A 16,199-nucleotide genomic window follows, 5' to 3' on the forward strand; every position below is an offset into this window, starting at 1 on the left:
TGATACTTAGGGGGTTATTACAACTTTGGAGGAGGTGTTAATCCGTCCCAAAAGTGACGGTAAACATCTATCCTTGTATTACACATAATCGGTATTTAATATTTAGCAATTGTTGAGTATATTATAACAGAATTTACAAAATGCACAGTGCTCAGTGCTCACAATAATAAAACAAGACAAGTGGTTTATATGAGTGGGCCGGTCGGCCTCCACTCCAGTGGCAAAGATAAGAATATCTGCTGATAACTGGAATCACAAAACACTACGCTGCCACCATCGCTCTATATGCTAAACCCATTACAGGGAAATTAGTTTACTGTGTGTACAATGAGGGCCTACTTCATGCACTTCTCTAGGTCACAACCCAAGTCCAAGACCTCACTCATGTGAAGGGTCCTGCCCAGCTCTCTAAACACACTAGAGTAGTGTGAAGCTAGGTCAAAAGTCAAAAACCAAGATACCAGATATATACAGAGCTGGTACTCATGGAAGGGAAACATGACTGTACGCCATGTAGAGGACAGTCCCATCTCAACACTAACCTAGCACTTTACAGATTGTATCACAGAATCCTGCAGTGTATTTGCTGCCAATATGTAGAAATGTATGCAAATCCCTGCATACCTTTCTCCTAGCTATCTGCAGTGAACTCAGTTCTCTTGTCAGGAACTGAAGTCCAAGCTCATATCATTCGTCTTTCCTTCAGAGAGCCACTGTGTACAGAATCCTCTTCAGATGGCAGCTGCAAGGATTGTTATATAGTGGTTGATTGAAAAAAAATGTGCTAATAGTCTATTGTTGCTTTTCAAGCTGTATAAAGGCAGCAGGGGAAACGCACACATCTAAGGTAGGGGCAACAAAGCTTGTGAATGCCACATGTTCTAGTGCACAACGCAGGCTTATATATAATATTACTAAATACAAATCTTAATAATAATAACATATATGCAAGCATTTAAAAAATAATGACACAAGCTCTCATAGCATAAAATCATGTCCTGTTGCCCTACTAGGGGGCAAGGGTCATATGTCATAAACCATAGGTCTTAAGTGGACAGAGAAGATGCAAGTGATCAAGTGCTGATGGACTACTAGTCGAAAGGGACCAATACACAGAATCAGGGTGGAAGAAGGCAAAGAAAACAGAAGATCCAAAGGAAATGAAAATCCTGAGACTAGACAAATGCAAGCGTAGGTTACAACAAAGTAAAGTAGAGTTGGTGAAGGGCTCTAAAGATGTGTAGAGAAAGAGAGAAGAAAAGCTGACTGTCTGCCTTGTGTATAGCAATAAAGGAAATATTACCAAAAGAATGGACTATAAGATAAAGGCTAGACATAAAGAAGAATTTTAGTTATCTGTAGATGGTAACAAGATAAATTTTTTTAAAGAAATAGAAAAGTGGAATTCGAGTGCAGTGAAGGAAAATAAAATCTCTAAGAAACACGGAGGTGCATAAATGGTGATGAATAGTGTGATGCAAAATCAAGATCATTGATGAAACAACAGAAAGCAAGAAGCTCAGAGAGTTGATTAGGACAGCAGTGGTATATTATTCAATTTCAGAATTCAGTAAAACAAAAACTGTCAAATAACAGTGATTTATAATTAGGTTGACCGGGGTATCTGCCAATAAAACGCCTGCTGCTCCAGCCAAACTCTGGTTTCTTAGCCCTATTTAAAGGCTGGGAAGTAGAGGCTATCCATTTGTGGAGCATCAGGATAGCTCTGCCATTGGAAATCCTTTACTGGACAGTGTGTTGTCAAAGGCCTGCTAGGTCACAATGATGGTCACCTTCCATATTTAGGGCGTACGATAGTCATTGGATTTCCCTGCCTGAGAGTGCCACATGAGTCATGGCACTTGAAGGCTGGAAAATCCACCAATATCCCACATGCACAGGTTGAAATGGCCAATGATTGCTTGTTTTTCTAAAAAAAAAAAAAAAACTAAGCAGGAGATTGCTTTCAGTGTAGCTGCTAGTGCGATGGCATCACTAAAGCCATAAATCGATAGAGATTTCCTGCTAGATAGGACGGGATTGGCACTGGGTCGGCAGAGGCCATGGTCTCTGGCAGTCTAGCGAGCCACCTACCATGCTCCAAATGACCCCCTTACTCTAAAATAATAGGCAAGAATAGAGGGGAATTTCTTGCAGAGCTCTGGTAGAGATTTAGATGTGCACCAAAAGAGTGGGAAGGTCAGGGTATCGTATCATCGACAATGAGTCAAAGCTAAGTTGACATGTTGATTCTGAACATATATCTGAAGGATTGGTCGGGCATTTCACATACAGAATGATGTGCTTACAAGGCGAGGAGAAACAAAAGAGTAGTGACTATGATCGTGAGGTAACAGAAATAGTGGGAGGAAGTCTAGGCCAAAATGTTGGACAGTACAGTACAGTACTGGCGGAATGGGTGACTCGGGACCTCTACACTGCCCAAGCACTTGGAATGGGCAGTGCAGGGGCCCCCATGCATAGCCACGTCGCGCATTCCACTGCCCAAATTATGGGCAGTAGAATGAGCAACGGGTGCTGCTGCACCGCCACATTGTGTAAAGGCCCTGTTCGCCACAGGGCCGACGGGCAGAAACGCTGGTTCTGCCCACCTGCCCTGCGGTGAAAGCATAGTAGGGCAGGCGGGGTCATGACCGCACTGGCGGTCTTCCAGCGGGATCAGTTCGGCGGGTGGCTTGCCCGCCCACCAAACTCATAATGAGTGCCTATGTGTCTTTACCAGATGTTACTTATTTACGGAGCGGCGTATCTGCACCCCACAGTAACCTCACTTCTATAACATCCCAGGTTATCATGTGGAATGCACTTGTCGCGCCTACCTTGTGGCCCATGCTGGCTGCTGTCTCTTCTTGGCAGGCTGCTCCCCTCCACTTTGACCTCTGAATTCATTCACCTGGAGAGTTGACATCCATCCACAGAACAGTTCACCAAGATGAATTCACAGAAAACCCTGAACTAAGGATATCAACTGTCTCAACTCGTTTCCATTTGCCTAGACTGACAGGCAGATGGTCTAGACCAGGCCTAGCCTTCCTCCCACTATTTCTGTTACCTCACGATCATAGTCACTACTCTTTTGTTTCTCCTCGCCTTGTAAGCACATCATTCTGTATGTGAAATGCCCGACCAATCCTTCAGATATATGTTCAGAATCAACATGTCAACTTAGCTTAGACTCATTGTCGATGATACGATACCCTGACCTTCCCACTCTTTTGGTGCACATCTAAATCTCTACCAGAGCTCTGCAAGAAATTCCCATCTATTCCTGCCTATTATTTTAGAGTAAGGGGGTCATTTGGAGCATGGTAGGTGGCTCGCTAGACTGCCAGAGACCATGGCCTCTGCCGACCCAGCGGCAATCCCGTCCTATCTAGCAGGAAATCTCTATCGATTTATGGCTTTAGTGATGCCATCGCACTAGCAGCTACACTGAAAGCAATCTCCTGCTTAGTTTTTTTTTTTTTTTTAGAAAAACAAGCAATCATTGGCCATTTCAACCTGTGCATGTGGGATGTTGGTGGATTTTCCAGCCTTCAAGTGCCATGACTCATGTGGCACTCTCAGGCAGGGAAATCCAATGACTATCGTACGCCCTAAATATGGAAGGTGACCATCATTGTGACCTAGCAGGCCTTTGACAACACACTGTCCAGTAAAGGATTTCCAATGGCAGAGCTATCCTGATGCTCCACAAATGGATAGCCTCTACTTCCCAGCCTTTAAATAGGGCTAAGAAACCAGAGTTTGGCTGGAGCAGCAGGCGTTTTTTTGGCAGATACCCCGGTCAACCTAATTATAAATCACTGTTATTCGACAGTTTTTGTTTTACTGAATTCTGAAATTGATTAATATACCACTGCTGTCCTAATCAACTCTCTGAGCTTCTTGCTTTCTGCTCTTTCATCAATGATCTTGATTTTGCATCACACTATTCATCACCATTTATGCACCTCTGTGTTTCTTAGAGATTTTATTTTCCTTCAATCCACTCGAATTCCACTTTTCTATTTCTTTAAAAAAATTAATCTTGTTACCATCTACAGATAACTAAAATTCTTCTTTATGTCTAGCCTTTATCTTTATCTTATAGTCCATTCTTTTGGTAATATTTCCTTTATTGCTATACACAAGGCAGACAGCTTTTCTTCTCTCTTTCTCTACACATCTTTAGAGCCCTTCACCAACTCTACTTTACTTTGTTGTAACCTACGCTTGCATTTGTCTAGTCTCAGGATTTTCATTTCCTTTGGATCTTCTGTTTTCTTTGCCTTCCTCCACCCTGATTCTGTGTATTGGTCCCTTTCGACTAGTAGTCCATCAGCACTTGATCACTTGCATCTTCTCTGTCCACTTAAGACCTATGGTTTATGACATATGACCCTTGCCCCCTAGTAGGGCAACAGGACATGATTTTATGCTATGAGAGCTTGTGTCATTATTTTTTAAATGCTTGCATATATGTTATTATTATTAAGATTTGTATTTAGTAATATTATATATAGGCCTGCGTTGTGCACTAGAACATGTGGCATTCACAAGCTTTGTTGCCCCTACCTTAGATGTGTGCGTTTCTCCTGCTGCCTTTATACAGCTTGAAAAGCAACAATAGACTATTAGCACATTTTTGTTCAATGAACCACTGTATAACAATCCTTGCAGCTGCCAGCTGGAGAGGATTCTGTACACAGTGGCTCTATGAAGGAAGGACGAATGATATGAGCTTGGACTTCAGTTCCTAACAAGAGAACTGAGTTCACTGCAGATAGCTAGGAGAAAGGTATGCAGGGATTTGCATACATTTCTACATATTGGCAGAAAATACGCTGCAGGATTCTGTGATACAATCTGTAATGCGCTAGGTTAGTGTTGAGATGGGACTGTCCTCTACATGGCGTACAGTCATGTTTCCCTTCCATGAGTACCAGCTCTGTATATATCTGGTATCTTGGTTTTTGACTTTTGACCTAGCTTCACACTACTCTAGTGTGTTTAGAGAGCTGGGCAGGACCCTTCACATGAGTGAGGTCTTGGACTTGGGTTGTGACCCAGAGAAGTGCATGAAGTAGGCCCTCATTGTACACACAGTGAACTAATTTCCCTGTAATGGGTTTAGCATATAGAGCGATGGTGGCAGCGTAGTGTTTTGTGATTCCAGTTATCAGCAGATATTCTTATCTTTGCCACTGGAGTGGAGGCCGACTGGCCCACTCATATAAACCACTTGTCTTGTTTTATTATTGTGAGCACTGAGCACTGTGCATTTTGTAAATTCTGTTATAATATACTCAACAATTGCTAAATATTAAATACCGATTATGTGTAATACAAGGATAGATTTTGTTATTTCACAGCTGAAACTAGTGTGTTCACAAGTTGTTATGTTATGTGCATTTGTGGAGAGTATTATCACCTGTGAAGGTATCCTGGAGCTTTAACGTTGTGTAGTTACCCAGTTTCCTTTAGGGCATACTAGGTTGCTCGTTTCCTTCATACAAAGATGTGAGGTTTCAACTTCTCCTGATCCTTTGTGCTGAAGACGTGAGGTTGCATCGTGGTCTGAGCATTTGTGCCAAAGACATGAGGCTGCGGCGTGGCCTGAGCTTCTGTGCGCAAAGCATGAAGCTGCAGTGGAACCGGAGTCACTGTGCCCAAAGCATGACATTGCTACGTGGCATAGGCCGCTGTACCCAAATTGTGAAGGTGTGGCATGACCATAACTGTTAGCCAACCTAAGACCATTGCGTGACCTGGGCGTGGTCTCCCAGCCAACTGGTGAGGCCTGCTCCATGCCTTATCAACTGAGCGGCACTGACCTAGACCGGACCAGCCTAGGAAGGATTGCACCACACACCACCAAACCAGCTGTGAACCAGCAAGACTCGAGCAGCCACAAAATGAACGGAACAGCTGCATTCTTACAGTCATGACCGTAGAATAGGCCGAAACGAACTGCTGTCTAGCTCCCAACCTTAAAAGTAGCGGTTTGGTTGAGTCCAGCCAGGAGCAGAGCTGATCAGTGGACTTAAGGACTTTTTTGTATGAGAAACTGTGATTAAAGCAAGGACAGAGCAACAGTGCAAGAGAATTGGGAGTAATCAGCACCTGAGCCTAATGTGACTACCCAAGGGAGGAAACCACCTATTTCATGAAGGGGTACTGGAGCCGTACTGCAGAGAGGCACAGACGTACTCTAACACCAGGATGCTAAATTGCATCAGATACATTTGTGTGTGTGTAGTATCTAGTTCTAGTATAGCCTTAGAATCCACCGTAGCGGGCTCTACCAGCTACTAAAGGCCCGCTCCCGCGCGGAGGGGATTAAAATCCCTTCAGGCTCCATGAGGCTTTGTTCACAGCTGCTGCTGTGAACAAAGAAGATTGGAATGTTCGCGCTGCGGGCTTTTACTGGCCAGTAAAAGCCCTGAGCACTCCATTGTTTTCAATGGAGATGCCAACATTCCCATGTTGTAATATAGCCTTAGAACCTGCCGTAGCGGGCTCTACCGGCTATTAAAGGCCCGCTCCCCGCGTTAAATGCCCGAGCCGAAGGCGGGGGCATTTAACAAGGGAGAGGGACTTTAATAGCCGGTAGAGCCCGCTACGGCGGGTTCTAAGGCTATTAGAACATTCTGCCACTCAGGGCAGAATGTTCTATTAAAAAAAAAAAAAATTCACGGAGCCAGAGGGGATTAAAATCCCCTCGGGCTCCGTGAGGCTTTGTTCACAGCTGCTGCTGTGAACAAAGCGAACATTGGAATGTTGGCGCTGCGGGCTTTTACCGGCCAGTAAAAGCCCGGAGCACTCCTTGTCTGCAATGGAGCTTGCAACATTCCAATGTTCTAATGTGCATTAAAGTACTTTTCTTCTTGATAGTTAAGCAATGGGTTAGGCAAATACGTGTGCTTGCTGAGTGCTAAGCCTGAGCACCCGCACACTACCTCCCTGAGATGCCAGTGGCTGCTCACCATCGCAACCACTTTGAGTCAAGTATTGAAGGGCTTGTACTTGACCATGTTTGCAGAGCCAGTCTATGACAGATCCCAGGACTTGAGGGACAAAAGACCTCAATCACCACAGTTGAGGCCCAGTTGGCCGTGCTTACCTGGTGTCCTCCTGAATGGGGTATAATAAAGATGTACAGCTACCCCATTGTTGTATTCCCAGAACAAAGTCAGGATCACATTTTCTTTTCCTTTTTCAACTGACTCCTTTTTCTCAATCCTCCTAATCCCTCTTCATTTTCCTTCATGACTGCTTTGACTTTACCTTCTTGTTAACTGCGACAAATGACAAACAGTGTTACACTGTTGGTCATTCCTCTCCGGCACCTATAGCACTATTCACCCTGACCTCAGTCCCATCCTTTTTCTTTCCACACTTCTCTATTCCTGATCTCTTTGCTTTCCTTCAAAAAGTTAATCATGATGCTTGCCAAAGTGATACACTTTTTAATTCCTTCCATCAGTTTTGTTTGCAGTGTTTTGGGTTCCCTTTTTTAATATTTCCCTCTACTACTGTCTAAGAGAGAAATTTTCTCTTGCTTCTTTTTATCGACCTCACTGACCTCTTTAATTAGCTTCCTAACTACCTATCCTTCTGTCTCCACTCCGGTTCTCTTCTATGCCTCCGCCCATTTCAGTCTGGGTTTTGCTGTACTCTGTCCGGTGAATCTATGTTTCTCTGTAGGCTCACTTAGGTGAGCGAATACTTTCATTTATGAGGGTAAATCCGCATTCTTGATTCACAAAATATAACTTAGCACTCGTATATCAACTTAGTCACACGTACAATTTGGGTAGTGTGATGGAACTTCTCTGTGAGCAACTCTGCTGAAAATTATGGATTATTTCATCTCCTCTGATCTATCCTGTCATTTCGCAAACGCATTCATCTTCCCACTTTAAAAGTACTCCGTTAATAGGACTATCTCTGTCTGTCTTTTCTCAGTTCAAACCTGGATTCTTTTCATTCTCTTTACCATAACCATATTAATACTGAGTTTCCCATTTCTTCCCTCTACACCCAGTGTCTTTACTTTTCCTCCAACTTCTCGTCTTCTTTCCACCTCTGACTGCCATCTGGGCTTGATCTTTGATCCATTATTTTCTGCATGATTCCGCCATTTCATCTTTCTGTCTCTTTAAGCCTCAAGACAAATGTGTTAATTCCTGAATTTCCATGCTAATAGGACCATCATCTCTAGATGTGTCCTCTCTCACCTACAATCCCGCTCTTCTCTCGATGTGGAACATGCAACCTACTCCTTGCCAACTCTGCAGCCTGTCATCAAATCTTCTGATCATTTCTCTTTTGTCTTTTTGTTTTGAATTGCTACAAAAAAACACTGTGTCACTAAAATAAACCTCGTTCTAAATCAGAAAGAGTTCTCGACAGATCACTAAGAAGCTATGTAAATTATAGAAAATCCTAAATCCACACAGTCAGGGAATTAAATGAATTATTTGCCACCGTGTTCAGAGCGCCATACAGATGCCACTGAGTGAGTGTTGAACTCACTAGAAGGACACATAAGTCTATTTAAAAAAACATAACAGGAACCAACTCATCAGGAAAACGTCTGTAATCCCCTGCAGGTCCAGAACAGCTCAGATATTAGGTGCCAATGTTAAGCTTTTATCAGTGACTTGAAGAGGAAACAGGATAACAGTGCCTACTAGGCAAATGAGAATGCTCATCATCTAGAGCAGAATCTGGTAAAAGGTTTTGAGCCACAAACATCTGTATGACAGGGCCCAATACTCAGTCACCGGAGCCAGTGTTATGTTATATTAAAAATACTTAATAAGGCGCACGTTCACAAGCTGTTTCTTGATCCTAATTGCACTGGCTGCGATTACAATGTAGGTTGCATCTTTCACCCACTTGACCCACTATCTTGCTGCCTAACGACGTAGAAGACACAGGCCTCCTCCTCGGTTATGCATGGACAGCAGGGCTGAGGAACAATCCCACTAACTTTGTGGCCATCCCAGAACACGTAGGCCCTCAGTGAATCTAGATACTACATGAAGACTCCTTCTGGTTGCAAATCCGTCACAAGAAAATAGCATCTTGCAGACCTGTGAAAAAAGGCTTTCCAAATCAGCCCATTCAGTCACAAACAAAGGCCTTTTTAACCATTTCACAAGGATCGCTTGATCACAGAATTTATCAAATCTGGACAATAGATTATGCTTCTGTTTAAGCTAAGGTCAGAGTCCTACTCAAAGTTACATGAGGAAAGAAACACCTGCTCATTTATTCCCCTTCCCATGTCACCCCGTTACATTTGCCACCGTCTGCTAAATGTTTCAATTTATGGTCTACACACTTCCCAATCTTACTCCACCTAAATAAAGAAAGTATAATCCGTGGTGCACTCTAATGAAGTCAAATCTGACAATTCTGTTATAACTACTAATAATCTGGAGAAGTCAGAGGGGCAAAGGAAGATGATTTTGGCAGAAATGTTTTTTGCAACTAAACACAAATTATGTAAATACACACCTTAGAATAAAGCTATATTTCCTATTTACTTCTTTCGTGTATTCAGCGAATCCCATTGAAGAAGACTGTGCTATACCACACTGAAAATTATAGAACTAACATCAGAAGTACCCTGAACTACTCACACGTGGTTTTATTTCGGAGATCTCGATGATGAAGTGGACAGATGCTATGGCTCGTGGAATGGGTTTCCGACTCGTTGGCAAGCTCCACCTCGTCTTGTAATGGTACCTCTTGCAGAACTCCAGGTCCTCCTCTCGCAGAAAGTCGGTGCAGTGAAGCCAACTCTCGTGGACTTCCCATGTCTGCTCAACACAAAGAGAGAGTAACAACATTGACCCAAGACACGGTCCTACCTCTCTTGCTTCGCTGAAGACTCTCACATTTTCAAACTCCATGGTACATCGAGGAGATATCAGAAGCATTATATTGGACTGTAAACAATTCCTAATGCAGAGTGACACTGACTAGTTATCTACTGTGGGCCAATCACACCACAGAGTTATTTAGTAAAATCCACCAGATTTTCGGTGATGCTGGTAGATAACACAAGTTATCTGTTATGTATTTTTACATTACATGTTTTTCTAGTGCAGTTAGCATGGGAAAGATGTTTTTTTCAAATGGGGAAATCGAAAACAGTAAATGACATACTGATATTGTTTGCCTGGCTTCAGGAGAAAATGAATCTATTTCGAAAGGCGGTTTAGTACATTTTATTTGTTTTTTTAAATAGTCTTTTTTTTTTTAGAAGTGAAAGGTTTTTGAAGCTGTTGCAATCAAGGTCAGCTAACAATGAGCCTCGATTGGAACGTTTGAGTGCTAGTTACTTTTCATGACGGGGTTGCTGACACGATATACAATATAAACCTTTGCAGGTACATTTGTGGCTGTCACTATATGTGCTCAAAGGCTAAGCCTAAAGCAAGGAAATCCGACTGAGACTAGGGGGCATATTTATAAACCCCTAGCGCCACCTTGCGCTACATTTGCAGCATTTATTTTTACGCAAATGTGGCATTAAAGTGGCATTTTCCATGCGCCATAGTCACATCTAAATCTCAACCAGAGCTCTGCAAGACTGCCTATTATTTTAGAGTAAGGGGGTCATTTGGAGCATGGTAGGTGGCTCGCTAGACTGCCAGAGACCAGGGCCTCTGCCGACCCAGCGGCAATCCCGTCCTATCTAGCAGGAAATCTCTATCGATTTATGGCTTTAGTGACGCCATCGCACTAGCAGCTACACTGAAAGCAATCTCCTGCTTAGTTTTTTTTTTTTTTTTTAGAAAAACAAGCAATCATTGGCCATTTCAACCTGTGCATGTGGGATATTGGTGGATTTTCCAGCCTTCAAGTGCCATGACTCATGTGGCACTCTCAGGCAGGGAAATCCAATGACTATCGTACGCCCTAAATATGGAAGGTGACCATCATTGTGACCTAGCAGGCCTTTGGCAATGTTATTGTATCTGCACAATATGGCAAATATTTTGTGGTTTTAACATCATCCCTGCAAAATATAGGTTTTGAAAACACCTGCTGTGAAATAAAAACAGCTAGCCATTTAATATTTAAGTCATAAATATTTTGCTAATTCATTAAATATGCTATTATTGACCTTGTTTTCATCAATTCTTTGACCTTAGGATAAGAGTACGGCTGTAATTGAATGTATGATTCAGAACCTCTCTCTTTGTGTGGCCTGTTGCTTGGATGCCTTTATAACTACAAGAACTGCAGAGATGTCTGGACACCCTGATTGGTTAGCAACGTAAACTTTATTGAAGACGATGGTAAATAGCTGGTCTCTTAGCTTACACTGATGTAATCTTCAATTTGCTGTACTCCTCTGTTCACTGTGAAGTCTTCACAAGAAGTCCACTTAATGTTCCTGATCACATAGCTCTGTTCTGAAAAGAATACACAGATACATATTTGCAGCAGCAATCAGGGCTAATATTTTGGGTCTGCATTTCTTTACCATGGCAACTATCGCAATACCTTTTTCTCGACAAGGCGGCGGTTCTTCCAACGCCATTTGCTGCCGCAATTCCAAATTGTGTAGGTATTCTAGTGCATTTCGAAGGGCAGTTTCGACTATCATGCCTGCCTTTTCATTTATTGCCAACGTCATTGCATCGTCCTCCTCCATTTTCTTCAGCTGCCCAGAACAATATATGAATATTTTAGTAAAGGATGGACATTGGTTACATTTACAAATTCTTTGTCCTTTACTGTGTTCAACTGGACATTGAATGCTGTGTTATTAAGTACAAATTGAACACACAATGCACCTCTTGTGCTCTTTCCCCCGTAGCAACACTCTAGAAGTAGGAACAATGCATTTATAGGAGTACAACTTCACACAAGGAGATGCTTTCCTGTAAAGATGCACAAACTAATTTTGCCACCGGATTTGTCAAAATCACTACATTTTTGCTTTCTGCAATTGTTCAATTAAGAAATGTATCTATGGAACTCGCAAGGTTAATATTGTTATGCTTTATGCAATTGTGAAATTATTCATTTTTGTGTCCAATGATTCCTTTGATGAAATTCAACTACAAAATTTTAAACTGACACTGAAATGTTGATCTGTGTACTTTGTATTCCGAGCATAAGTCAAATATTATTTTAAAGGTGTTTGATTAGATAGATGACTCCAGCGTCTGTTTGCGTGTTTTTCTCCACAAGCATGTTTTTTTCATTAATTTGCTTACAAATTTAATTGAACACTTTTGCAGGTGTCATCAAGTTTGAATTTTTCACAAAATGTCACGAAATACACAGAAGTAGAGTCCCATAATTTAACACGTGTGTGCAATGAACCAGAAGCAGCTGAGGAGAAGGAGACTGTAAGGAAGGCAAGATATGTTCCAGATTGAGTGACACTTTTACTTGCGAATAATATGAATGAATGCCCACAATTGCCAGGTACACAAAGGAGTTACTGAGAAAAGGGGTTGGGGTGGGAACATATTAATAGAATATGAAATTATGCTACTTTTTAAAGAAGTTATCAGATGAGAATTTGCTAAATATATTTTCTTAAGCATATATTTCCAGAAGTTATTTTTGAAAACCTCAAGTTCTTGATAGAGGTTCATAATTATAACAATGTATGCTGCCAAATATCAGCAACTGACCCTTACCTCTCTCTATACCCCCACTCAACTGACCAGTACACCAGCATCAGGCATCATAAATATTAATTGCCATTACAAAACGTCTCAGTGGCAGGTAGCAGAACAGCACGTATGAAGCAACACATCACATTATTAGATATTGTTAGAGGTGTTTTTTTCTGCAAGAGCATCATTAAGCAAAACAGAGGCACTCTCAAAGACCATTGTTTGTGGGCATGCATCTAGTGCAGTATATTGCCTTGTCTAACACCATTCCTTAATCTGTTTTTGGATCTGCACTATTTGTGTTAGATTGTTTCAAAGTCGTGGCTGTAATTAATACTGGAGAGGCATAAGTGAGTGTAACTAGTGTAGAGCATCTAAGATCCATTTAGTAACAAGAAAGCTCCTTCTAGCCAAAAGCAGCAATGCATTCATAATATGGATGTCTCTGGTTTACGTGTGATTTGTATGTGATTGACATATCTTTTCCCAGTATCTTTCAATCAGCATTCAATCAGATGCTGATACCAAAAAGAAGCGTCTGATATTTCACAACTGTGGCTTGAATTCAAAACTTCAAACAGAAGTCATGTATGTCCTAGGCGAGACACTGCATTGCAACAACTTAAATGTAGCATTATCCAAAGTTCTTTATTTGAGAAATGTCTTTATTAGTTTTCATAGGAGCAATATTTTACATCATAACTGTAATGATCCAAAATATAATACAGTCAAGAGTTACCATAATATTTGGAAATAAACAAGCCCCCAATCAACCCCCACCCCACTCATGCTGCTTAAATCAGGCTTCTCCAACGAGTAGCTCGTGAGCTATCGGTAGCTCTCCAGTTAACTGTGAGTAGCTCTTCTGTGTGCAGTGCAGCTTCCTAAATTAGAAGCTGATATTTGGCTGAATACTGAAATTAAAAAGTGTGTATTGGATGTGAAAATGTCTATTTTCAGACACCATAATTTCCAAAATATATTTAAAGCTGACATCTGAATGGTAAATGATGCCACATTGGGAAAATTATTACTAATATGACTACCTTGGTGCCCTGCAGCACTGCAGCTGTGACTACTATGTAATGTGCCTGTAAAAGCATTCAACATTGACTATGCCTTTTTTACGTTGTTACTGCAATTCTGCACTGAGGTGATCACGGATGGTAATCTTACATAGGGTGGACACTAATGCAATTTTGTCTGATTTGTAAAACACTTATAATATTAGTAGCCTGTGATGGTTTTCATTGAACATGAGTAGCTCTTGTTAGTCAAAAAGTTGGAGACCCCTGGCTTAAATAGTACAGGATACATTTTCGTATTACAATCACATTACCCAGAAAGATACACCTGGGATGTCTACTGAGAGGTCTGTTGGCTTTCTAAGAATGTGTAGACATCAGTGCACATTCCAGTCAGATGAATAGTCTGGCCATAGAAGACATGTATCACTATTGCAACCACAAATCGTTCAATTCACAGTCTCACGCTTATTTTTCATCCAAAGTTCTTTTGAACTGAGCACACACTTTCTCCCTTTTAACATTGTCTAATTCAGCATTCATTCATTGATCCATAATTCTGATTTGAAGCCCATTGTAGATTGAGACATTAATATCACGTTATACAAAATGAGAAAGGCTGATTCCATCTACATAGTTTCAGTAAAGTATTAAATACCAAATGCTATTGGGCTCCTTTTTTGATCTATCCCAAAATGACTTGATCAACAAGACGAGTCGAGTATAAATAAATAAATAAACTCTGGTAAGTTAAGTCCCTTTTGGAACCTTGAGTTGATAAAAGCCTACCATTGTGGTACAAATATGAAAAAATGGTGCACCAACTCTTCACCTGCTCCGATGCATTATTATATTCTGCTAACGTTGCAAAGTTTTCTCCACCCAAATGTAGTGGTTTGCCCAATCTGATGTACCATATTCATAATCACAGGGAAAGATCTAGCTGGTTCCTCAACCCATACAACATCAGATAACTTGACAATAGTGGTTCTGTCAAGAAATACATGTTTTCCAGACCTACTTCAGGTTTGCCTTCATTGGTTGAATGTTGTAATGGTGTGGCAACGTGATCTAACAAATAATCTCACTGACTGAAGTCTCCTTCCAAAATGGAATCTTCAACAAATATTTCCCCAGTATTATTAAGCCACTAACCCACAGCACTTTTGTGATCAATTTGTCAAGTGTCAGGGAAAAAAACCATGTTGAAGAACAAGTGGGAAGGTACTGAATTTATACAGCAATATGGTGAGTGTAAGGAAATGCCTCCTTGGCATGGTTACCCCCTGACTCTTTGCCTTTTGTTGATGCCAGTTATGACTGAAAGTGTGCTAGGACCCTGCTAACCAGGCCCCAGCACCACTGTTCTTTCCCTAAACTGTACCTTTGTTCCCACAATTGGCACAGCCATGGCACACAGATAAGTCCCTTGTAAATGGTAGCCCTGGTACCAAGGGTCCTGATGCCAGGGAAGGTCTCTAAGGGCTGTGCATGTCTTATGCCACCCTAGGGACCCCTCACTCAGCACATGCACACTGCCTCTCAGCTTGTGTGTGCTGGTGGGGAGAAAATGACTATGTCGACATGGCACTCCCCTCAGAGTGCCATGCCCACCTCACACTGCTTGTGGCATAGGTAAGTCACCCCTCTAGCAGGCCTTACAGCCCTAAGGCAGGGTGCACTATACCACAGGTGAGGGCATATGTGCATGAGCGCTATGCACCTACAGTGTCTAAGCAAAACCTTAGAAATTGTAAGTGCAGGGCAGCCATAAAGAGTACATGGTCTGGGAGTTTGTCAAGCACGAACTCCACAGTTCCATAATGGCTACACTGAAATCTGGGAAGTTTGATATCAAACTTCTCAGCACAATAAATGCACACTGATGCCAGTGTGGGATGTATTGTAAAATGCACCCAGAGGGCATCTTAGAGATGCCCCCTGAATACCAGTCCGACTCACTGTGCTACGCTGACCAGTTTCTGCCAGTCTGCCACAACCAGACGAGTTTCTGGCCACATGGGGAGAGTGCCTTTTTCACTCTGTGGCCAGGAACAAAGCCTGTATTGGGTGGAGGTGCTTCTCACCTCTCCCTGCAGGAACTGTAACACTTGGCGGTGAGCCTCAAACGCTCATGCCTTATGTTACAGCACCCAGGGCATCCCAGCTAGTGGAGATGCCCGCCCCTCAGGCCACTGCCCCCACTTTTGGTGGCAAGGCAGGAGAGTATAATGAGGAAAACAAGGAGGAGTCACCCACCAGTCAGGACAGCCCCTAAGGTGTCCTGAGCTGAGGTGACCCCTGCCTTTAGAAATGCTTCATCCTGAGTTTGGAGGATTCCCCCAATAGGATTAGGGATGTGCCCCCTCCCCTCAGGGAGGAGGCACAAAGAGGGTGTGGCCACCCTTCAGGACAGTAGTCATTGGCTACTGCCCTCCTGACCTAAACATACCCCTAAATTTAGTATTTAGGGGTGACCCAGAACCCAGGAAATCAGATTCCTGCAACCTAC

The 16,199-nt window shown here is 42.2% G+C and overlaps 1 protein-coding gene across 1 annotated transcript in view; it reads right to left on the bottom strand.

Annotated features, from left to right (window-relative positions):
* The window catches only part of AKAP14 (A-kinase anchoring protein 14), a 42,961-nt gene that overhangs the window by 12,236 nt on the left and 14,526 nt on the right, over window positions 1-16,199 (bottom strand). Inside the window, exons 2-4 of the mRNA XM_069212180.1 lie at window positions 11,533-11,692; window positions 11,350-11,441; window positions 9,657-9,836 (exon numbers count right to left, since the gene is read on the bottom strand). Coding sequence (XP_069068281.1) covers window positions 9,657-9,836; window positions 11,350-11,441; window positions 11,533-11,683 — 423 coding nt within the window. The 5' untranslated portion in view covers window positions 11,684-11,692. The remainder of the gene's footprint in view (window positions 1-9,656; window positions 9,837-11,349; window positions 11,442-11,532; window positions 11,693-16,199) is intronic.

Source organism: Pleurodeles waltl, chromosome 2_1, assembly GCF_031143425.1.
Source record: "Pleurodeles waltl isolate 20211129_DDA chromosome 2_1, aPleWal1.hap1.20221129, whole genome shotgun sequence".
NCBI classification, from domain to species: domain Eukaryota; kingdom Metazoa; phylum Chordata; class Amphibia; order Caudata; family Salamandridae; genus Pleurodeles; species Pleurodeles waltl.